This window comes from Colossoma macropomum, unplaced genomic scaffold, assembly GCF_904425465.1.
Source record: "Colossoma macropomum unplaced genomic scaffold, Colossoma_macropomum, whole genome shotgun sequence".
Taxonomy (NCBI): Eukaryota; Metazoa; Chordata; class Actinopteri; order Characiformes; family Serrasalmidae; genus Colossoma; species Colossoma macropomum.
The window spans coordinates 30176700-30201206 of NW_023494789.1; the positions used below are offsets into that span (position 1 = coordinate 30176700).

The 24507-nt window shown below is 37.9% G+C and overlaps 1 protein-coding gene across 1 annotated transcript; it reads left to right on the top strand.

Annotated features, from left to right (window-relative positions):
- Positions 1-3668: 3668 nt before the first annotated feature.
- LOC118808286 (FYVE, RhoGEF and PH domain-containing protein 5-like) lies at positions 3669-23807 on the top strand. The gene is given in 22 exon segments (XM_036570849.1): positions 3669-3828; positions 4923-7443; positions 8522-8627; positions 8720-8778; positions 9195-9225; positions 9448-9554; positions 9674-9794; positions 11649-11727; positions 12073-12123; positions 13906-13964; positions 14592-14663; positions 14766-14834; positions 16128-16211; positions 16577-16656; positions 16735-16828; positions 19841-19912; positions 19914-19967; positions 20055-20157; positions 20426-20541; positions 21205-21327; positions 21423-21565; positions 23277-23807. Coding segments are annotated over 22 exon segments (4191 nt in total). The 5' UTR covers positions 3669-3818; the 3' UTR covers positions 23314-23807.
- The last annotated feature ends 700 nt before the right edge of the window (positions 23808-24507 follow it).

The following is a 24507-nucleotide window of genomic DNA, read 5'->3' on the forward strand; positions in this document are numbered from 1 at the left end:
CTGGCACATGTTGATTTATTGCAGACGAGCACTCTAAGTATACACATCTCAAGATAAATCTCAGAGCACAGGTGATGACAAGAGACATTTGAAAACTACTGCTAAAAGTAAAAGAGCATTAGAGGTCCGAACAGGTAGATACTCATACATAAGAGTCTCTTACACATACACAAATACACTATTTTAACACAGCCAGTGTTCAGACTGTGTTTTGAATTGAAATTGAATTGGGACTTTGCTGTGGACTAATTTTGCCATGAATTCTGCCAGGTAGGCCGGTATGTCAGCGCTAGAATTTGTTGTTTCCCAAATGTCAGACAGGACAGCCATTTTTGGCATGCATAACAAGAAGAATGCTCAGACTAGGCCAGACATGCTTTGATTTATCTATATCCTGTCACAGTAATGTCATACACATCTGGCTTATTTTTTATAGTAACAAGTCATCAGTGTTTTGCATTTTCATTAACTAAAACCCCATGTTCTGGTTCTGCATATCTTTTTTTTTTATTTAAATAATTTGAAATCTATCAGGAGTAAAGGAAAATACACCCCTCCCCCACCCCCCTCCTGCACATACACAATCATTTTCTGCTCCCCCTCTTTGGACTCAGGCTACAGTAATAAAGTACTGTACAGAAGGAAGGATATTTTATTAGGGCATCAGAACAAGTTCACAACCTGGTTTACTACTATTGTACTATGAAAGGCACCCTGTGCATGCTGTGGAGCAGCTCTTATTCCAACTATAATTTACATAACAGAATTGAGGTATTCTTGTATGTAAATCTGTTGTAGAAACGAGGCAAAGAGAGTTGGCGAACAAGTATTTTCATCATGAGAGAGGAATCCCTTGAACTATACTTGCAGTGCCCTAATCAGAGCCTGTGTGTGTGTTTGTGTGTGTCTGTGTGCGTGCACGAGTGAGTGTGACCGAAAGTTCAGTAAGCAAATCCTTAGGAGATAATTTCATAGAAAGCATGGCTTAAAAAAGGCTTAAAAAGACATTTGGTCACTGGTCAACAGGCCTACTGTACTAGTTCACAGAAGAAAAGAAAAACAAATTACCAGACAGACACACACATTCACACACAGTAGTAAGGTCTGGGTAGTGCCTGCTTTCTGCTGAGGCTATAGAGCAGAACTAGAAGAACTGTTACTGTTTACGAACTTCAAAAGTGTCCACTGTCTATTTAAAATACACTTTCATATATGTGTGACTGTATAAATGGATGCAATATGATAACATTCTATAATTTCCCATACAAAAAGTATCTACAATAATACTGTAGATTTCTCTATCAGCTGTATACCAGCTGTATAATATACTTCTAGTATATGTTTTTCCTCCGTATTATATGTAGTACTGTCTTATAGCAATCTATAATATGTGCGTACAACAGGGCTGGGCAATACTGGTAAATTCAATGTCATGATATTTTCCAAATAACTCATGGTATCAGATGCCATTTCAGTTAGCCTTCAGCCTTAAAACAGTTAAAGAGAACATTCTTCTTGAGCACTGCTCATCAAACACAAACCTTGATAGATTTCACTTTCTCCTAAAATTGCACCACAGGCAACTTTACATAGTACTAACCAGAGAGAAAGCAGATTTTGAGAAAGAAAACCTACTATTAATTTAATGGATTTGAAGCTGTTCGTTTAGAATCTGAAGCACTCAGTAAATTATATACATTGGGTCCTGGATACCATGAGTAAAGCACACAAAACAAAAACCAAAGCGTTTGGCAAAAGGGACAAAGGTAATTTAGGAGCAGTACATCATTCAGTATCACAGTATATCAGTACACTGTAGGGTTCACTGCTATTGAAAGAGACACAGCTTCTGCACTAGTTGTACTGTTTATTAATCATAAGCTCAGTTTTCTCTAACAGTTTGCTCTAAACATTGCAAAATCTCACTCTTTTAGCCATCCGCACTAGACTGACTTCAGTTCTTCCTGATCTGGGCTACACTTCAGCTGCCTCCAAAACCACATGCTACTATAGGCCTACTACATGTACTACTCGAATGGACTTCTGTTGGTGGTGTACAAATTTTAACATCCTTTTTAGTGTTTGTATTAAGCGGTTTTAGACGCAGCAATATGCTGTATTCGAAATAACATTGTGTACTGTATACTACATACTGCTATAGTATATAGTATATACTCTATAGTGCATGCTACTCTTCATCAGTAGTATACTGAACAGTAACCAGTATATGACACAAGACCTGTGCTGTTCTACAGGACAGGGACGTGACTAGACTGCCAACATCCGGGACTGAGCCAATCAGACCATCTCAGCACCTGCCCTATTTTCCTCAGCCCTGCGATCACTGCTTGGCAATAGTTGGTAGCTGCTTTTCAGTACGTACATTTATGCTTTGGTCAAGAGATGGGCCTGGGTGACTTTAAAAGACAACCCATACAATGACAGAGGGCAGGATGGTGTTTTCTTCTCATCCTTAAAGCCACAAATAAACTTTAAAAAATATCAGTGTTTGGGTTCTTTTGTGTGATAAAACTTTGTGGCTTGCAAATCTGTTTTCCTACGTTTATTAAAAGGCGAGTCATTTCATTTTCATTACAGTCATAGTTGGTAGTATGAGCTAGTTTGACTGAATAATAAGCTGCATGACTCCACACAGGAGTCTGAAAAGCCAGTGGCTGAGACCAACTTTATCATCCTAAGTTACTGTCTTAACCATGTTATCTACGCTGTAAAGTAGTTAACTTTATTAAATAGATGAAGTAAGCAAACCCACCTCAAGACCAGCATAGAGAGCTGGTGTGGCTTCAGTGTTTCACTTAGTGAAGTGGCATTTGAACAAATTTCTTAATTTTGCCATTATTAATGTATGGAAAGGCTGAATCTAGGGCTGTCAAAAAAATTTGCCGGTTACGTCAGTGGTTACGTCCACCTGAAATGACCGCATTGCATTTTGGGATGAAGTTTCTGGGTTTTCTGGGTATTTTTGGTGTACTGGCAAAATTCATGTTAGTCAAATACTGCATACTACTTACTACTTTGGACGCAAACAGTACACAAGCAGTATGTAGGAGGCTATTTCGATTATGTAGCCATAAGCTGCGTCTAAAACCACATACTACTATACTACACAGACTGCACTAATGATGGACTTCTATTGGTGGTGTACTATTTTGACATACTAATGTGGTAGTATGCGGTTTTGGAAGCAGCCATAAACATAGCCCGCGGGCTAGCCCCGCCTTCACAATAAGAGTCCTTACAGAATAACCAAATGAAAAATGCTGTAGAAAAATTGACGTAGAATTAATAAGTCAACAACATTTCTTGAACATGCCACGATATACTGGTGTAGACGAGACATAGCTCAGCCCTATGTAATGTAGTCATTGTCTGAACTTACGAAATAAATGTTAAAATTTCTGTAATATTGCGCTAGATATCTGTCAGATTCTCTTTCCTTTCTTATGATTTTTTTCTGTTCAATTTGACTGACATTAGCATTATTTTAACATCGCTGAAACGCAAAAATCAGACGCTGTAGAAGCGCGGAGCCAGTTTTCAGAGCGGGTTTGTTCTGCCTCTATTTTTGTGAAACTTATCTGGACGCTTTTCCTCAGGAAGTGCCGCGCGAGGGAGAGACGAGGCCCCGCCCATCGCGCGCTCAGCGCTCGAGCTTCACACAGTTCCCTGATTTAGTCCATGAGGAACAGAGACCCTCTGAGCTGCAGGGACTTTAGAACCTAAACAACGGAGTTGCTGCATCCTGAGCCTTAATCTGGAGTAGCGCTGGAAGAAAGATACACAGACCATGTGCCAAAATGAGCGCAGGTGAGCTGTTTTAAACAAATGGTGTTTTTTTGCATTTTATTATTATTATTATTGTTTTGTATATGTGTTACCTAATGTATGTATTATATATTGCAGCTACACACTTCATAATAATTGAGTTGTATATGATTCTATATGAAACCTTTCTAAAAAACGTTTTTGGTGTGGTTTAGAACTGTTTTCAAAAACTTTGTATATAGAACCATATACAACATATTCTCCAATAATCACAAGAACCATTTGACCACACAAAGAACCATTTAAACATGAAATGGTTGCATATAAAATTAAAAATAGAAAAAATAGAACCATTGTCTTTACTAAAGAACCCTTGAAGAACTATCTTTTTGAAGTGTGGTATGAATGCCTGCTTCAGGTATGATTTTTTTTCCACATAGCTTTAAAAATGATGAATATTCTTGTACCACTAATACATTTTCATTCATGTGACATTTGCTAATACAGGCTAAGTTAAGTATAAGAGAGGATACTGAGATTTGAGCTTTTTCGTGCAATAAATTGTGCAGGTCATATGGTAAAGGTGTACACTTTCAAGTCCAGTTTTAGTCAGAAATAAAGGAATTGGCAGCCTTTGGAATAAGACAGCATTTATGTGACCTGTTTTATATAGTCTTGGTATTCAGCCTAAGAGTGCATGCGAAAGACTCTAAAGATTAGTACACTGCTCTTGTTGCTAATAGGTTTCTTTAGGAAGGGCCTCAGTGTGAGAGAAAATGTCAAGAGAAAAAAAATGTTTAAATAGGGCACGTTCACAATGAGTGTGACCTCCAGCCTTTCAGTGGACGGAAATTCAGCAAGCCTATTTTAACTTTGTTATATGGGAAAACTACTTAAAAGCACCGGAAAGTAGATGTAAGACGACCATGTGGCAATAAATTACTTCACTGATTGCAATTTAATTTGTGATCAGTAATGAAATAACTGACCTTCCAAAATTACTTTTCCTTGTGTGAAGAAACTATCACATGCCTTTGGGCCATAAACTTTAGCTATTGGTGAAACTATGGCAGCATTATTCTTTGTGTAAGTATGTATGTGAATGTTGTTCAATTCAAATGTATTTTGTGTTTCAGAACTGCAGGAACATTACTTGAATCCCAGATCACAGATCCATGTATGTCTTTCTAAGGGGCAGCTTGATCCAATGCATGGAAAGTGCTGTCATTACCAGGAATGTAAACCAACTATTGCCCCCAAACCAAACTCAATCTCCAAACAGTTTCACTGCTCAAATAATTACCTGAGGAAACACAGTAATAGAAACCTGAGGCCGGCTAATTCAGAGCAGCACACTGAGAAAATCTGTAGGAAAGAGGTACTTGGCCAGTGGGAGGAATCAAGACAGAAGGACAACATAGAACAAAAAAGGGAAGAGTCAGAAACATGGAATGATGTAGAACATAAAGAAAGATCGATGCAATGGGAGGAGTTTACAGAAGCAAATAAGAGAGAACGGAACAGTGCACTGGAACAGGAGGAGGAGTTAGGCTGTGGGGAGGAGCTGGCACAAGGCAGTGCGTTAGACTGGGAAGTGGGTGTACATCAGGGGGAGGTATTTGACTCTGAGGAGGGTGAGGGCTCACTGGAACTTCTCTCTGACTCCTGCAGTGATGAGGAAGTGCAAGGAGTGGCAAGACAGCTGCATAGAGAAGAGGAAGGGGAGGAAGGGTGGGAAGTGGTTAGGGATGGTAAAACAGGATCACTTTTGACTCCTGTTGACGTTCGCTTTGCAGTGCGGTCAACTCCACGCACACTTTACGATCAAATGGCGCACAAAGATGGACTGAACAGAAACAAAACTCAGGCGTCTGTGACATCGTCTGACAGAACGTATACTGATGGAATTTTCAGTGATGAAATTTTTTCAGATGGATTGTATCCAAATCACATTTACTCAAATGGAATTGACACGGATGAGTTGTGCCCAGACAGAATCGACACAGTGACCATGTACCCAGACATGTGCGATGCAGGAGAGGCATTGGCAGATGCAGATGGACTCTCTGAGTGTGATCTGTTTGAGCCGATTGAACCATCTCAGACTTTAGAGTTAGAGGAGGTGGGTGATCCTGGAGATACTGTGATGCTCTCTGTGGAAGAGGGTTCAGAAAGTTCAGGTGGGTCATTGTCTGCCTTTGGGGAAGAAGGTGGTGAAGAGGAAAGAGATAGAGAGGAGCCAAGTGAAAATGGTTCCCAGTTTCTTAGGAATTCTTCTCAGGATTTGCCTTCTGGAACTTCTCAGGATTCTCCGCGTTCAGATTCCACGGTTTATCCAAGGTCAGAGAGAGAAGCTGGAATTCTCTCAGAGTCCTCTCATCAGCTTTCTTCCTCCTTCTCTTCAGTCTGCTCATCTGAGTCTGAAGTGACTTTTGATGAAGCGGGAAGAAGTGAAACTATTCTCAGCTACTGGCGTGATCGAGATAAAGCTGAGCCAGAAACTGAACGTACTGCAGTGTCCATGTCCAAAGAAAGTGACTTCAATACAACTTTTGAACTTGGTCTTCCATGTGTCTCTTCACCACTACAGCCTCAAGACCAAACGTCACATCAGATGCAGCCTGATGAACTAGAGGTAGTAAGATCAAATGTCCAAGAGGATCAGTCAATCATGGCTACAGAGAGCCCTGTAGCTCACACAGAAGAGCATGTGTATGAGGAAACTGAGCCAAAATTCCAAACCAAAGGCTTCCTGCATACCAGGAAGTATTTAATGACTCGTTCCATATCCATGGAACCACCCTCTAATAGACTGGACCCCATGAGCTCCACAGTATCAGGAAAGGAGCGCTTGATGCTACACCCTCAGTCCTACTACACTAGTCATAATTTTCTTGGCGATAGCTTGCCAGCTCTCACTGGCTCATTAGGATGTCTCTCACCAGGAAGTCCTTGTCCTCCTGGTGAGCTAGGCATTACTCCGGTAGACATACCACCCCCATTTGAGCTGTCATCAATCACAAAGCGGCCAATTAGGAAAAGTACACCAGCTCTGCCAACCGATGTGTCTGCCTCATGCAGGAAACTTGACTTTGGCTTCAAACGTTACTTCTTGCCTCTGCGGTTTCTGAGGAAATCCGAAAGACGGAGCTTAACAGATAATCGCTCAGTCTCCTCCAGATCCTCTTCAGAATCAAGTCCACAAGGCTCTTGCAAGAGGCTGAATTTAATCAGGCAAAATATGGGCAGCTCTGAGCTACACAGGGCACATGATTGTTCCTTGCCATCATCCCCATCTTCCTTCCTTTATCAGAAGAATAAGCAGAAGCATGGCCTAAGCACACCTCTCAGTAACAACATAGTGTCTGCTATTCCCAGTTCCTGGGACATAGATGACTTCCTTCATTCCCCCTTTATCAAGCCCCTCCCCTTTTCTAAACCTCGCTCTTTCTCTTCCCCCAATGTTGACTCGTCAGTGTACGAGAATGTTTTAAACCCAAGTCCACACTATGAGAATGTGCAACTCCGCCTCTTAAATCCTTGCAATCAGAACCAGCGAAATCAGAGTTCAGCCAATGACACGGATGGTTATGTGGATATGAGCAGTCTGCCAGGCTTTCAGAGCAAAAGCCAGTCATCTGAGCAAGAGACGGAGAGGTACAATCTCTGTTCATGTGTTTTTTCCAAACTTAAAAGATATGAAATATTGTTGTTGAGGTCGGCTCAGTGTAGGGCTGCATGCAATGGACCAAATTGTGATATTGAGATTATATTGCCACATATTGCAGTTGTGATATTCCATGCAATATGTTAAAAATGTAGTGGTAAATCAGTGAGGCTTTTTACTCCTTGCATTAGCATGTGTTTTTGTCCAGATCATATCTGGACGCACTTTGGCTGGAGTTCATTAACACTTTTCACTAAAATGCATTCTTAGTGTGACCAGATGAGATCAGATTTAATTTCCTGCATACAAAGCACATCAACAAATATGGATTTTCTGATTCCTTTTCCTTCTGTTGCCATGTTAAATGCATGCTGATTTAAGGTGCAAGCAGCCTTGATTGAGTAAAGATTGGCTTACATTATTTTGGCCAAAAGTAATTGACTTTCTTTGACTGACACTTCATCATAACATCCATAGAAACACCCGTCTGGTGCTGTGATTGGTCAGCGCAAGATTAAAATTCCTGCTGTTTTAATCTCAGAAGTATACATTTATATCCTGTGATGTTTACCCCCTGTAGACTTCTTTGCTATTTCACCCACTTTTTTATTTCCACCACTAAGTTCAGATTAATTCTGCATATTTACATGAACATTACTAATTACAAACACTTAAGAGGTTTTGCACAGTGAAAAAAAGTGCAGAATGCAGTTGTATGCAAATCTTTGGGTACTCCAGTTCAAATGACGTTCTGTTTTTCAGTGTGAAAATAAGTGCACATCCTCTACAGAGAACACACTTCTGCACATGTTAATGCACAATTACTGTTTATTTTCTGAATTTCAAATTATTTTGAAAGATAAAACATGAATAGTGGCCTGTGCACATTTTATATTTTGTATTTGTATTAACTTATTTTCACTTAAAATCAGCAAACCAGGGAGTTCAGACTTTTGCATACAACTGAATAGTGTGCTACAGTAAATGTGTATGTGTGAATTTGTTATATGGGTTATATGGGATATTCAAGCTGTGCGCTTGTGTTTTGACGGGGTTTTCTGTTCTTAGTGCCTATACTATCTGCTCTCCTGCTGTGAGGTCAGATGGATCAGTGGGTGTGTCTGTAGGAGTGGCTTGTACAAATAAGGAGGAGAAAAAGGCCTGGGAAAGACTGGTAAGCCATTAGTGGGTGCTTGTGCTCGTCTGTGTGCGTATGTGTATGTGGTAATGTATTTTATCCACCAATGCCTTTTCTTTTCTCTGCAGACTGTCACTTGTTCCAGAGCATTTTACAGTGCAAAAGAGCTGCTGGACAGCGAGGCACAGTGGGTGTCATGTAGATGGTTTAATTATATTTTGGAGTTTAGTCTTAAAAAGCATTGTTTTGTCTATTAATTATTAATGGGTATTAAGTAGTTAATAATTATTAATGGTTATTTTTTGTGCATAGTTTTGGACATTTTTAGCCACGTCACTAATAAATTATTTAAGACTTTTGAAATACACCTATTTTAAAAGTCTTAAATAGTATATAATGTAATGAACAAGAAAAATTGTTTGATTTTTTAAAGTGTTATTGTGAAGTAAAGTAACTTAATACTGTCTTAATAATTTGGTTATTAAATATGCCTAACTAGGGCATTTGATGGAAATTGTCAAACCTAGTGGAACTTGTTAAACTCTGAAATTGTCACTGAATATGATTATCATGTCTCTCCATCCTTTTTTCTTTCTCTTCAAGGCATGTAAAGACTTTAAAGCTTCTGAGTGAGGTATGTAATGTATCTCTGGGTGTGTGTATCTTAAATGTGTCTTAAAGCCTACATTACATTTCAGACACTTATATAATTAAAAGATATGGCAAAACATGGCACCAAGAGGAGCTACATCATCTTCGTCCTTCTGTGTTTTACCTTTAAAACAAAAAAAAATGCCTGATCACCATGGCCTTGTTCAAAAATGACATAGTTTGCCTGTGTTTTTTGGAACCACAGACTGTAGATGCAGATGAGAGGCTGGTGAAACTGTGGAGTGATTTGCCTGCAATTTGTAGCCTCCACCAAAACCTCCATACCCAACTGGAAAATCGCATCAAGGAGTGGTAAAACACACTTTTACTGCATTAGCAAGTAAAATATTCACACATACCATCTATTCATCCATCCATCAAGCTCTCTCATTTAGCTTTCTAACCACTCTACTGCTATCTCTGCTTTTCAGGGATCAGAAGGAGGGGATTGCTGACATCATCCTGGCCAAAAAGATGGAGTTTTCAGTTTTTTCCTCCTTCATCAGTCACCATGACAGCAATATGAAGTCTCTAGAGCAGATGGAGAACACAGTGAGATATCATACACACATCTTGATTTCTTCTGCCCTTTTAATCACACGCTGCCAGCACCCTGCCCTGCTGATTATTCCAGTAGAGTGAGAGTATATGAGTAATTGGAGTGGAGCTGTGAGCAGTGGTAAAGCTTAAAGGAGCGGCTGCTGACTATTGTGATGAATTTGATCAGCACCTATTCTGTCCCATTCCCTGTCTTCCGTATTATTTGGAAACACATTTATTTTTGTGCCTCCACACAAGAGATGGCACTGATCTGTTACCAGGTATCAGTACTGGGAAATAACCCAATATTTCATCCTGTTGGGTAGTAGAGTTTGTAGTGTTTGAGTGGTTTGAGCATGATGGCCTGCTTTTAGATTATCTTAAATTAAGTGCTTCCATTAAAAATAGCCTATTTCAAAGCATATCAGTAAGTAAATCCAAATGTAATTTGTAAAATGTAGATGTTTTAAATGTAAATGTCCCACCCGTATGTGCAGTGTTGGGCTCAATTCAAATGATGAGTCAAAAATTCAGATTCCTGCCATTTTGCTGTGAGCTCCACCCTGATGGGATGATTGAAAGGTGGAAGTCAGATCAAATATGTTTTCAAAGCCATTTTGCTGCAGAATGAGTACAGGAGGCAAGAAGATCTAATTGCAAAGACAAGAGACGGGGATTATATTTGAATTTTGCCATCTTCTTAGCTTGGTGTTCTCTTTGATAATGCAATTTTGAATGCCTTATTAGACAGTGCAAATGTGTATATAGTAAATTACATTTTAATTATCGTTTTGACAACATTAATGTATAATCAAATGAAAAGCATGCAGTTCTGGAAAAAAACATTAAGTTACATGAAACTACATATAAAGCATCAAAATCTTTGTGTAAATGAGATGTCAATGCTAATGTACCAGAATGGCAAATTAAAATGGCAGTATTGAATTTGAAATTTCATTTTCAGGTCAACATTGCATATACATATGTGAGAATTGTAAATTTGTACATATTACATTTTCCTTTTGATTTTGCTATTGAGATGCTTCCATAAAAAAATATGGTATTGATATCTACTTCTCTACTTCTAAGACCATACCAAGTATTTCTAGCATGCTAATCCAGCAACAGTGATTGTGCTGTGTTTACTGCTGTGCTTTAACCCTGTTTTGTCCCATAGAGTTCGACTGCCTATGGAAAAAGAATAATTGGTTTCATACCTTTCCTTTGTTTTTTATCAGCTGCTTCTTCTCTCTAATATGTGTACAAATATGAAATACAAAGTGACAAGAACAATAGTACTGTGCTCTGATGATTCCAAGCAAAAATATGGATAAAAAATGATCCACCGTTTTTGGAGTTAGTTAATAAGTATCATTTGTTTTAGCCCCTGCATAATCCAAAGACCTAATAAACAAACACCACAGCAAAGCTTTGCACAGAAACTGACCTGATCCTGCAGTTTAATCATTAGAAATGTATTTATGCTGTGTATAATGCTAGCAACAGCAGCAGTTACCAGTGTGTGTCTTAGATGCAGCCCACATGGGTCTTATGATGACATTTTACATATTTGTGTTTTTTCACAGTTAGACAATAGATTCTGCCAGAATAATACTAACATCTTCTGATAGCTTGCAGTAAAGAACTGTGCTCTATTCATAAAAGACAGTAACTGGTTCTATCACAGTGATTAATATATAAAATCACACTTGAAATTTTAAGGACAAGCTAATAAGATAAGAAATCTAATCTGTGGTTAACGGGTGATACATAGACCGCAAAACATTTTAGCTTTAGGTATGAGTTCCAGAAGTGCCCAATGGTGTCCATTGCTCTTGTTTGCTTCACATTATCTCCATCTCTTAGCAGTTGGACCTGGCCTCTCTGAAACAGCAGTTGCTGCAGGTGGTAGTGAGAGTTCTACAGTACCGCATGTTGCTAACAGGTAAAATATTAAACCCATCCACTGATAAGTGTGCATATACACGCATTCCACATCAGTTAGAAATAACTGACCACCAGCAAAACATTCAGGATGGAAACTGACCCACCATATGCCAGCCTGAACCTACACTAAAATATTTATATTTACATATTCTGTTTACCCTTCCATTATACACCTACATGTGTTCTTCATCCCCCAAATTTCCCAGATTGATTCTCAAATTCACTAAAATGTTTTTTCTTCTTTAGAATGTTATTGTATTGTTCATGCTTTACTGTAATATCTGTCCATTATTTAAATTTGTTTATTTTGTTTCCAACACACCTCTCCATTTGTCTTCATCAGATTACCTGAATAATCTTTCACCAGACACCAGCGAGTACAAGGATACCAAAGGTTGGTGACTAGCATATCTTAGTCCTCTTTATGAACTGTTCTTTGTGTTTAAGATACTAGGGAGCCATTTTGTTCCTTAACCCCTTCAAATCCCAGGCTTATTACATACTAAGACTTATTATTCAGTAACTCCAGGGACTTCAATGCAAACTGGTTGAGCTCTTCTGTTATAGAAGTGTGCAATAAAACTCTGGGTCCGCCAGGAGACCCATTGCCTTATAAGAAGCTAATTAATTAATTATTAATTAGTTCAACTATGTACGTTTTTTTGTTGTTGTTGTTAAAATTGAAAGAACTAGCGTTGCTGAGTCAGGAGAAAAAAATAGCACACTAAAATATGATGTGTGTACTCTGCTGTGAGTCACCCTTTAACACCTGAAATAACAATTTAAAAGACAAAGACGTTGTGTCGAATTTGGCAGGAAATTTCTGTTCCACGTCTTTGTGTATTAACGTCACATGCACAGAGTCAAAAGGAAGGCCCACCTCGATGTTTAGATCTCAAATGCAAAATCAGTTTTGTTCTGATGAAGATATGATGACAATAGCAGATAATTCATTAAATCCCCAAATCATACATAATGCAGCTTTAACATTTCATCAGTGTTGATGAAGCCATTTTAGCTTTCATCTAAGTAGGGCTGAACATTGTGATTCTCATCAATATTGTGACTGTCAATTTATTTTGCAATTATTTCCTATAAATTAAGCTTCAGGCCTGTTGGCCAAGAAAACCAGCCTGTCCCTTTTTCTGATTTAAGGCCTGAAAGCTGGGAGTACTGTGTTAGACTGCTAGTTCTGATTGTGATGTTATGTACACGACACATGGGTGTTTGTTTGCTTCTGATTGGTCTAACTGATGTACACCGTTAATGATGTATGCTATAAAAATGTAGCTCTTGCAAATGAAAATCACACTCTTTTAAATTGCAATTTTGATGTAAAAATGATTCATCTTTCAGCCCTACATTTACAGTCTCATGCAAATTTTTGAACACTCCAGTCAAATTACATTTTGTTGATTATGTCAAAATATGTTAACACATGCTCTACAGGGAACAAACTTAAATATGACATTTTAGTGCATAATTTCTATTTATTTGCTGAGTTTAGCATATTAGTAAAAATAGAGACTAATATAAAATATAAATTAAGTAACATAAAGAACATAAAATATAAAATGTGCCCTAACTTTTACACAAGTCACATTTTATGGATTTTTTTCCCTGTATTTTGTGTAACCTGACAAGTGTTGCCCAAACTTTTGCATATGACTGTAAGTTTATGAAGACCATTTTGGTCTATAGCCAAAATAAAAGGTAAATAAATCAGAAATGTTCACTGTCTAATGTTAAAAATGTTAAAGAGACTGGTGTGCTTTATAACATCATAGAGGTTTCTCTGGGGTTTTTAGTCACTCAGGCTTGTCGATTAAGTCTGTGTCTATTATTCTTGTGGTAACGATTTTGGCTCTTATCTCTCTCATGTATAATTCATGTGGAGGCTGTTAGGACTCTTATCTCTCAGGCTGTGTGACTGATAGGTCAGCAGTATTTTTGTCCATATATCTCAGATTCCCTTCCAGGCATGTAACCTTTCACCTTAACATCCATGTTCAGTTCTCGCTGTCGAACCTGATAGAGTTTAATTTTATCATCAGGCCTGGTCTTTGTGTCTATACGTGTGTGTGTGTGTGTGTGTGTGTCGTATGGTGTGTATCATCTTTGTGGTTAATGTGAACCTAATCCTGTTTCTTTTTTTCTCTCTCATGCTTTGTCTCAGATGTTTTGGCAGTGGTCTCAGATGTAGCTGATCAGGCAAATGAGAAGCTCAAGAATGGAGTGAGTTATGCACTGATTCCACAGATATTTCAAGTATTCTGCAAAATCTGAGTCATTCAGAGTGGTTTGATGTGAAATGGTTTAATATTGCAGAGAAACTTGACTTGAACTTCTTTACAGTGGTGGTGATGGGAACCAGGGGTTATGATATCTAGAACAGAAACATAGCCATTTTATTTACTATCCAAAACAACTAGTCGACCTACACGTTCTGAGTTTTTATGTGCAATGTTAATAGTGCTAAATTTGTGATAATTTTCCTTTGGGACTATTTTGTTCCACGCTGCATGTACTGCTCTGCTGTGAAAAGATTTTAAGAATTAAGTGTCGCAAAATTATCATAAAATAATGTCTCCGGCATCAGACAGATTATTTGTCAGAATTTCTTGTAATATCTTTCTGTGAGGGAGCTTTTAGAGGCATTAAAGACTTCAGAAATCTGATTCATTTCGCCACTCCTGAACTGATTCTGTACGTTTCTCTAGAATGGAGCTTTTCACTTAAAGCCACTCTGAATGACTTTGTTTACTTGATTAATTGAATTATTTCTAAGATTAGTAGTATTATAAGTAGTATATATGAGTATATATGTATGTATGTGTTTGTAAGTGTTTTGTTGTGTTTCAGGTGGCTCTTTTGCGTCTGGTTCATATTGAGCACAGTGTTTTAGGCTTGAAGAATTTACTACAATCTGGAAGGGTGAGAACATCATGCCAACCAGCCATTCATATCACTGATTACACTCTTCTACCAGCCCATCAATATCAGTGGTTTAACCCTGCATGTGTGGACTCTCTGTAGATGTTTGTGAAAGAAGGGACATTGATGAAGGTCAGCAGGAAGTGCAAACAGCCCCGCCACCTGTTCTTGGTATGTCACAGTATTTTTCACCCAGATAAATGTGTTTCACTTCTCTCTGTTATTTTAGTCAATAAAATAAATGACTAAATATTAGTCAATGAAGGATCTTTTATTCAGCCCTATTGTCTGTCTCCATGTTTTTCCCACACTTACAGTGATGACCTTGTTTTTTTTTAGCGTTGGATTTCCTGACAGGATGTTTTTGTGCAACCTTCTGTAGTGTGTGTTTGTGTGTGGGTGTGTGCGCGCGTGTGTGTGTGTGCATGTGAGAGAGAGACAGATAGAGAGAGAGTGAGGCAGAGAGAGAGATCGGTACTTACACCTGCTTTTAAAAGCACACAAACCTTATATGGTTTTTCTGAATAATAATGAAATCTTACAGCCAGTCAGAGAATGACATAGAGTGAGAAATAGCCTTTACATTGTGACGGACCAGCAGACAGTGAGGCAGCACAGCTAAGCCCAGATCTCTCATCTTGAGATTCCAGAACATTACAGTGTTTTTCTATAACTGCTCTCACTCAGCATTTCATAAGATGTACTGAGTGGATTAATCTTTATAAAGTTATTCAGATGGATTAAGATTAAGATTTATCACAGTGTTGTAAGGCTGCAGTCAACCACCAGCTATCAAATGTCCATAACACTGATGTTATTGGAGGCAGCCTTGGTGCACATATACAGTGGGGGCCAAAAATCTGAGACCACATTAAAAATCTGGAGTTTTTTCATTTAAACCTGGAAATAAACAACAGTGTTGTGAATTTGTTTAAGTTCATAAAACAAAATTATGAAAAATGTTATGAGTAAAATGAAGAAGAACTAAAAATTTCAAAGATTCTAATTTTCGCTCAAATTGTTATACTAAAAATATAATTTGCAATGAAATATATAGTATGAAATTAGATAAGAAGGCAAAATAGAGACATTTTCATTTGTGGTCTCAGACTTTTGGACTCCTCTTTCTTGATGTCTATGCAAGTGTGTGTGTGTGTGTGTGTGTGTGTGTGTGTGTGTGTCTTAGACTTTAATCCTTTAAATAATAATTTCATATTTTTGTATGTATTTAGTCTTAGTGGATTTGGCCAGAACAACTCTGCTGTAAACATGCTATTTCTCCTGCCCTCTTGTGGCGAAATCATACCACTACATTAAGGATCCAGATAATTGATTGAATTGTCACATTTTTCAGTCTTGTAAACTGTTAAATCTTGTGCGTCATGTATCTGTGTTTTATTTTCTGTAAATGTGTTATTATGTGTGCTGATGTGTCGCCTCTCTCTTCTGTGTGTTTTACTGCAGATGAATGATATAATGCTTTACACATACCCCCAACAAGATGGCAAATACAGACTCATCAACACTTTAGCACTGACAGGAATGGAGGTAATACAAGGGTTTCTAAGCCACTTAGCAGCCATTTAGCAATTTTTGTAATGTTTAAAGGGCTCATATCCTACATTTTTCATGTATTTCCATTTTAATTCCATTTCCATTTATTTAAGACTGATATATCCAAATTATCTCTCTTTTTACTGATCTCTCTCTCTTCCTAATAACCTTACATCTCCAGAGTTTTAACTTTACAGAAGAAGGAAAAAAAACATTCTTAACTTGTGATGAAAGTCATATTAGACCATTTCTGTTGGTTCATTTCATTATGAGATTTCAACAAAGTGCAAAAAAAAAACTGGAGTTTTCAAATTTATGCATTAAATAAATAAACATTGGTTTATTTATCTTTATCACAGGTGACTAAACTTATTGTAGAAAATGCTCAGAATGCCTTGAAGATTGAGGTGAAAGATATCAGTATCACTCTGTCAGCAAGGTAAGTAACACACACACAGATTAACATAATCCCGCTGTTTTATATGGACTCTGATTATGTCTTTATTTCTGTTTGCAGCTCTTCTATAGAGAGGGATGATTGGTTTGTTACACTGAATCGGGCGATAGCTGACCTTGGTTCATTACTGGGAGTCCCCACAGGCTGTTTAGAGGTGAGGAGACTCTCTAATAACTGGAGAATGGAGAATAACTTCAGTGATGATTTATATTATTGGGCTGAAGCACACAGCATAAGAGGATTTTATGAGTGCTAGTAGCTGCCTGATGTTTTGAGCTTGTTAAGGTTTGTTCAGTGGTTTTATTGCATTTGCAACTGAACATTCTAGAGACATTCAAACAATCACCACTGAAAGTTTTATCTGTGTACTATTTGTTGTTTTTGCACAAAACGTGTGTGAAACTTTAAGTGATTTACTGAACTGGAATATAAGACATTTCCACTGGAGTCAGTGAAAACTCATCCATTTTGTTTATCCACGCTCTCAGAAAAAAAAGTTTTTCTGAAACTTTCACTGAGGCAGTACCCCTCTCATCATTGGGGTGGTACCCTCAGGGGTACATATCAGTACCTTTAGGCCACTGAAATTATGTTTTCTAAGTTGTATTGACTCCACACACCCCATTTCATCATCTCCAGGCTTTTTATTTTATTGTTCTGTTTTAAAGCATTAGTTATGAAAAGATACAAATATGTATTTTTCTGCTGGGAAAAACATATTTAAAGTACACAACTGGACCCTAAAACCACTGTTGTACCTTTAAGGGTACATTTACATTGTTTGTACCCTGATAAATGTAAAACATACCTGCTCAGTACCTTTATTTCTAACAGTGCAGCGTGTTCCTTTAGCTCTACGTAATTTGATGTTTGATTTAAATGTGGGGCTCAACTATAACCTCACACCTGTTTTAACAAATTATTATAATATAATCGAATATAATCCAAATAATTATTTGGAATAATTTTGCGATGTTTTACAAGCAAAACCTTCTCAAATAATATAACAGATGGTTCTTGTAGAACACTAAAATTGTCATTTGTTCCTGTATTTTAACAGTTGGAGTGCTTCGGTTTTTTGGCCAGTTAGCACCTACCCGCTCTGTTCTTTGTTGGCTAGACCTGTAAAGGCTTTTATCTCACTTCTCATTCTGTATTTGTAAACCAATTTAAGTTAATGCCAGAGCTACATGTAATTTGGCCAGACTAAGTGCATTCTATGTGGAATGTCAATAGCGCTCACCTTTGTGGACCTGGCAGTGCTGTGCTGGTGAGGGGCGACTGTGTAATACAAGGGAAAAGTGTGATCCACTGACTAACAGCAAATGTGCATGCATTTTAATGCCAGGTGTAGATACTACAATAGGCTTTTTGTTATCGGAGCAGCACAGTTACTACCGGCCATAAAAGGGGAATGTGACTGTTTTTGTTCCAAGGAGTGAGTGTAGTGTTATTCTTACAAATGGCAAATGTTGTTAAAAAGAAGTGATCACTTCTGAGACTGAATTATGAGACATCAGAATGTAATATATATTGCAGTATTCAAACATGAAATACCTGAAATGGAAAAAACTGACAGAACCGTTTAATATTTCATTAAGAAAATGCTCAGCTCCTGCCATTTCTCCCTCTTTCACCTTCAAACTCATACAGACACACACACAAAAAGAAGAAGTATCTTTGTGTTAGCTGGAGAACAGCAATAAAAGGCAGGGCATACCGGACAAAATATATAAAAAGAAGAAAGTTATCAGTATCTCTGAAGATGCAATATTTAAATGTCACTTCGCATTTTTCTTTACATCCGATAAACATTGTTGTAAAATATTATAAACTCTCCAACAAGATTTTAACCTCTCTTTAAGCCTTCTCATGCACTAGCTTCAAAATGATGATGGGTGTTGTCAAAACCTGCTTTTTAGGTGATTTGATAAAGAATGACCAAAATTACAAAACTGAAATATTGCATTGTAAAAGCCTGACAAACCAACAAAATGGCTTTGCTGCAGGTTTATGGTGTGCATAATTGCTAACCACCTTAGATACTTCATAAGATTAACCACTAGGGATTCACCAATACTGCTTTTTCCCTTCCTGATACAGAGTACAATATCAATCCTAGCGACATTTATACCATTAACTTTTTTACACATTGTGTATTGGTAAAAGCAGTGTTCTGTGTCACAAATAAAGCATACTGAACTTGAATAAATGGTATTTACTGGTTGAATAACTTCACATTTGAGTGGTTTCAGAGCTACAAAATATAGCTGTGCTCTTTGCATTGGTTTATCTCTAAATGACTAATTAAATCTGATGTATGTAAATCCTTGCTGGTTGTGCCTCCCCTTGAAATACTGCCATTACAGATTTTGCAATGAGCATTTCTTTTACTACTGTTTGTCTCCAAGTGTGAAATAATCCCACACCACTGACATGTTGCTTAAGCTCCATGTACAGGTATGCAAGTGTCACTTAGTAACGTGCATGCATGTGCATCAGAAATTGCTTTATGGTGTTTTTACTCTCTACTGATGACTACTTTTACTGAATTTAAGTGCCCGTATCAGTGCGACACTACCCCAAGGTCTAGTTTCCCATATATGGATTAAGCCTTAATTTTGCTTAGTCTTGGGTCTGGTCAACTGGTTCTGTATGTCCAAAAGTTTGTAGACACCTGTTCATTCAGTGTTTCTTCTGAAATCAAGGGTATTAATAGGGAGTTTGGCCCTCCTTTGCTGCAGTATCAGTTTCTGCTCTTCTAGGAAAGCTTTACACTAGAAGTTGGAACATAGCTGCTAGGATTTAATTGCATTCAGCCACAAGAGCATTAGTGAGATCAGTGATGTTAGATGGTTAGTTCTGGATCACAAACATCACTCCAACATATCCCAGAGGTATTGGATGGAGCTACACAGATCCACAACCCAATGCAGAGTGCATGGTGACCTTCGGCTCATGTACATCTGCTTCAGAGTGTCCCTTTCTATTAGCAGTACTTTTCTATAGAGATTATACAAGTTGTGTGTGCTAATTGAACACCTGTATCAGCAATAGGTGCACTTTAAAGTAGTTGAGTTGATAGAAAGGCTATCTGCATAATTTTGAACACATAGTGTAAATGAGGCTCGTTTAATAACTTTCGTTTTTCTTCTTTGGGGAGAAGTCGGAGGTGTGTCTTGGAGAGAATGCTCCACCTCTGGTGTCCGTTTCTCAGATAGCAGTGTGCATGAACTGCCCCTGTCCGCTTCAGCCTCACACACCGAAGGCATCACTGCCATGCCTGCGGAAAGGTAAGTATAGAGGCACACAGACATGCACACTCTGAGGACTCACAGAAACCTTAAAAACTTATTTTGTTTACATCTCTTTGGTCACAGGTTGTGTGCAGAGACTGCTGCAGAAATAAAGTTCCTCTAAAATATATGAAGAACAGACGAGCCAAAGTGTGCGATAAGTGCTACAGTGAACTTTGCAAGCCTGGTATGCTTCAAACTGTGATGAATTCTAACACTACACTGTGACAGTCATAAAAAACAGCACATCCATAACCAACAGCATGTAGTTAAAACTATTCTGCCAGCAGCATTAATCCTCAACAGACACTGCCTGAATCAGTAATACAGGGAGACCTACTTTAGCTGAAACTGGCTATGACCAAATTGGAAAATGGCCAACGGAACAAACAATAGTTTGGGGAAAAAAATAAACTTTTGATGATGTAGACCTTTCAGTGAATATATTTTTTCAGACGGAGATGTTGCCATGGCAACGGAGAGCTCTAGTCGGCCTCTGTCTGCAGTTTTCCAGAACATCCATCCCACCTGTCTGTGGAGGGGGCGCAAAGGCCAGATGTCCTTCAACCATGTAAACCCCCACATTTGCACACACACTGCACTGTCTGATTCTGTTAATATTAGACAATTTATTATTTTCTTATGATTCAGTAACTGCTATAATATAATATAATATATAAAGCTCTGTTTTTGTGGGGGGTTGCCTCTTGTCTACACTGCGGTAAACAAAAATGCTGTAAAGTGGACAAATTTTGTCCGTTTGTCCTCCAAATATCACTGGATTGTAAAGGAGTTGAAATACAAATATTGCTACATGCAAGCTAACAGTTACATCATTAGGTTGGCAACATCACCAAATTACCCCACACAAACCAGCAACCTTCACTAATTGTGGTTCAGATGCTTTGCCAATAGGCACTAGCTGGTGTTACATAATAATGTAGAAGTTTAGTGGTGAACTTACTTTCATCCAGCATCAATTCAGTGTGCAGAAATCTTAGTTTACTTATAGTATGTATGTATCATTATTCATAATTCAGATGATTCACTGAAATTTAAAGGAGAAGGAATGTGGACTAGAGCTTATAGCATTTAGTGCATTAAGTGCACTGCATAGCATGACAGTGGTGACACTTGATTTCAAGGCTTAAGGGGTTAAACATAGGTAGTATTGTCTTTTGAAGTGACCACAATTAACCTGCTTCCTGGGTGCATGGATGTGGGATTGGTGTAGGTGACCAGGTCAGACGGGGAGATGAGTGGAACTCTACAGAGGAGTCGTAACAGTAGGCGGAGCTGGAAGAACCTGTGGTTCCTTCTCAAAGATAAAGTGCTGTATGCATACCCACAGCCTGAGGTAAGACACACATACACAGACAACCTGTCTTTCAGGGAAAAAACAAATATAAAATCTCTCTCTCTCTCTCTCTCTCTCTTGCTGTCTCTCTTTAGGACAGGGTTTCCTGTGAGTCTCTTCCTCTGTTGGGGTTCTCAGTAAGGTCAGAGAGTCAAGGAGAGAGCAGTGTGTTTCAGCTGTACCACAAAACAACACTATACTATACATTCAAGGCTCAGGACACACACACTGCACAGAGGTAAAACACACACGTTGCATGTCATTCTCAGGGGTGCCATAAGGAGGAGGGGGAGGGCATCAGGAAATAACCTTTCATGTCATCTTAAAGTTTACGGAGAGATTCTTAATTGACATGCTTCACTTATTAAACAATAACATATGAATTAAACAATTAAAGACACATTGCCAACAGCAAGGCATTTCGCACATTTCCAATGGGCCCCTCTGTGTAAATGTTTAGTGGTTTAGCACAGTCACAGTCTGTAAGAAGGACTTTAAGTCTATGAGAATTTCAGCTTTAATTGAATTGAGCTAGATGATGCTGCCACAACTTAAATCGGGCTTAGAAAGAAAAAAGCAGCAAAAACATGGACGATAATATATCCAGTATTTCTGAGGTAAAATCAGGCTGTCAAGAAATACTCTAGCTGTTATGTTATAACAACTGCAGTTATCAAATGTTGTCTAAACAAAACCACAGCACAAGATGTCATGTTCTCTCGACTGCTGAAGTGCTAACTTTCAACTTGAAAATGAAGGCGAAGTAGAAAGTAATCCAGTGTCCTCTACGTTTGCTGAGGGCTTCTCCTTGTATCTTTCAGCTTGAGAATTAAAACTGGAACGTCTCCATTATTCCACAACCACACAAACGAACCTGTCCTATACAAGGCAAAAACAGTTCATCATAGAGTTTTGCCTTGACGGCCATGATGCAACAAATGTTACATTTTCGTCTAGTTGATCTGCTTACGTTCATATGCACAGCTTGCTGCATGCTAGTAGAGAGAACAACATGTTGAAAGTAAGAGTTGTACTTATAGAGCTTTAACAAAAAGAAGAGTAGGGTTATGAACACTTGCATATTTCAGTGCCTTGGCAGGTACTGCTAAGGCCCATGTGTCAAACACAAGGCCTGCGGGCCAAGTCAGGCCCATGACACAGTCCTATTCAGCCTGTGAAATTATTTTAATTTCTATTCTTATTAGCCTGTTTTACCCTGAGATGCACTACAGTTCCCAGCATGCACTGCAACATAGTGCGTGTTCTGACCCCCTTCCCCCCAACAACAGTCTAAGGGCCAGCGGTTACACAAAAAGAAGTCTGGTGTCTAGTTCAAGCAAACAGGCAATTTAAAAAAACCTCCCTGAAATAATTTATTTTCATTTAGAATTATTTTTGAATAAGTATTCAGTGCCTATTTTGCTGTTGCAGTTTTGGCATATTTTGAATAAACAGTGGCCTGTTCGGGTTATGGCAAAATGTTAAGTAAAAATGAAATAAAAACACAGTTAGCCCTCAGATTTTTTAAAATGGCCCTTTTAGTGGTTGAGTTTGACACCTCTGTGCTAAGGGAAGTGAGGTGAGGCATGGGGCACATGCACAAACTTTTCAGAGGCTCAAAATTGTCAATATTTCTTATTTCCATGCAGTTAGCACATCACACTGTTGTATTTACAAGTTGTTGATATATTTTTCCCATTTTTTATATAATTAAAAAACACCAGCTGTCCTTTACAGTGTGTGAATATTTTGTGGAAAATGTTAAAGATGATTGTACCAATAAAATTTTACAAAATTACCAAGAATATATATATTTTTAACATACATTAAGGATTGATTTTTTGCTTCTTTTTTTGCTTCCTATAAATGTATAAGCTTTTGTCACAACATCAGCAATATAATATGATGATCACACATTCTTTTGTTGTTTTTTGCATGTTGTTTTACAGGTGGGTGAGCGCTATGGAAGAAGCCACAGTCCTGTAGCAACTGCTGTCTTGGGAAGGCAGTTATCTCCTATGAACAGATAAAATCAGCACCTGGCAAGTGAAAAATGCTGTAGCTTTATCACTGCTTCAAAGTGATGTAGTTGCCAAATTTTTACAGCGTTAAGAGAGCCAATTAGATAGATGCATGCTCAGAGTTGATCTTTACAGCATGCCAAATCTCCAACAAGGAGAAGCAACTGCAAACTGCACAAGCTATTATCTGTCTATATGACTGTTATTTTTTGTATTTGTGTTTTTTTTTATTTTTCTTTTTTATCTTTATATTTAAATGTTATTTTTTATGTTTGTGCTTATATTTTATAGAAGGATCCACCTGCAAACAAAATGTTTTGTTTTTTTCATAAGAAATAAACTTTTGAATTGAATCTAAAGGCTGAAGGCTCAAAACTCAAAACTGACCACAGTCTAACAGAATGATGTACAGAATCAGGTGCATTTTGTATTTATACAATTAAAATGTTTTGTCAGTGAGTTTTTGAAGTGTGCATTATGTGAACCAAGCTCATGTTGCATTTATTTGTATAAAGAGTAGTATCTGTTTTTGGATGAAAGGTACTTGACTTCAGTGTGAATTTTCTATGATTTAACAGGAGATCAGACAGTATCTTACACACTCATGGGCAGACTCCCACATATATCTGTCTCACCTAATATTTTTAGCTTGTGTGAAGCTGATGACATCAGATTCATGCACATACCTGAAATTCATGCACAATAAGCAACAGCCAAACAAGTGAACAGATTTCTTTTGATTTTAGCCAACAAAGCTGAAGATGCAGTAATGCACACTGAATATTTTGTTTGTAAGTGCATGTTTGAGCATTTCTGGCAAAAAAAGTCAGGGTAGAACATAATACAATAAGCTCTTTAGTTAACTGTTAATTGTGGGACTTAGCAGTTTAGGGTTCTTAGAGGCTTTACAGCCCATGTTTTTAGTAGAGGACTAATTTTATATATACTTATGGCATAAATAGCACTTTTAAAATCATTATGTAAATGCAAATGACCTATTCATGCTCTGCCAAAAAATCTTTCTTTTGTTTTCTTTTGTATAGTGAATGTTGCCAGTTAGACAAGCTTCACACAACATTGGCAAGAACCTCATTTAACCTATGAGAAATTCTTGCGCACTTTGTTTAGAGCATAGATATATATACTGTAGACCTATATA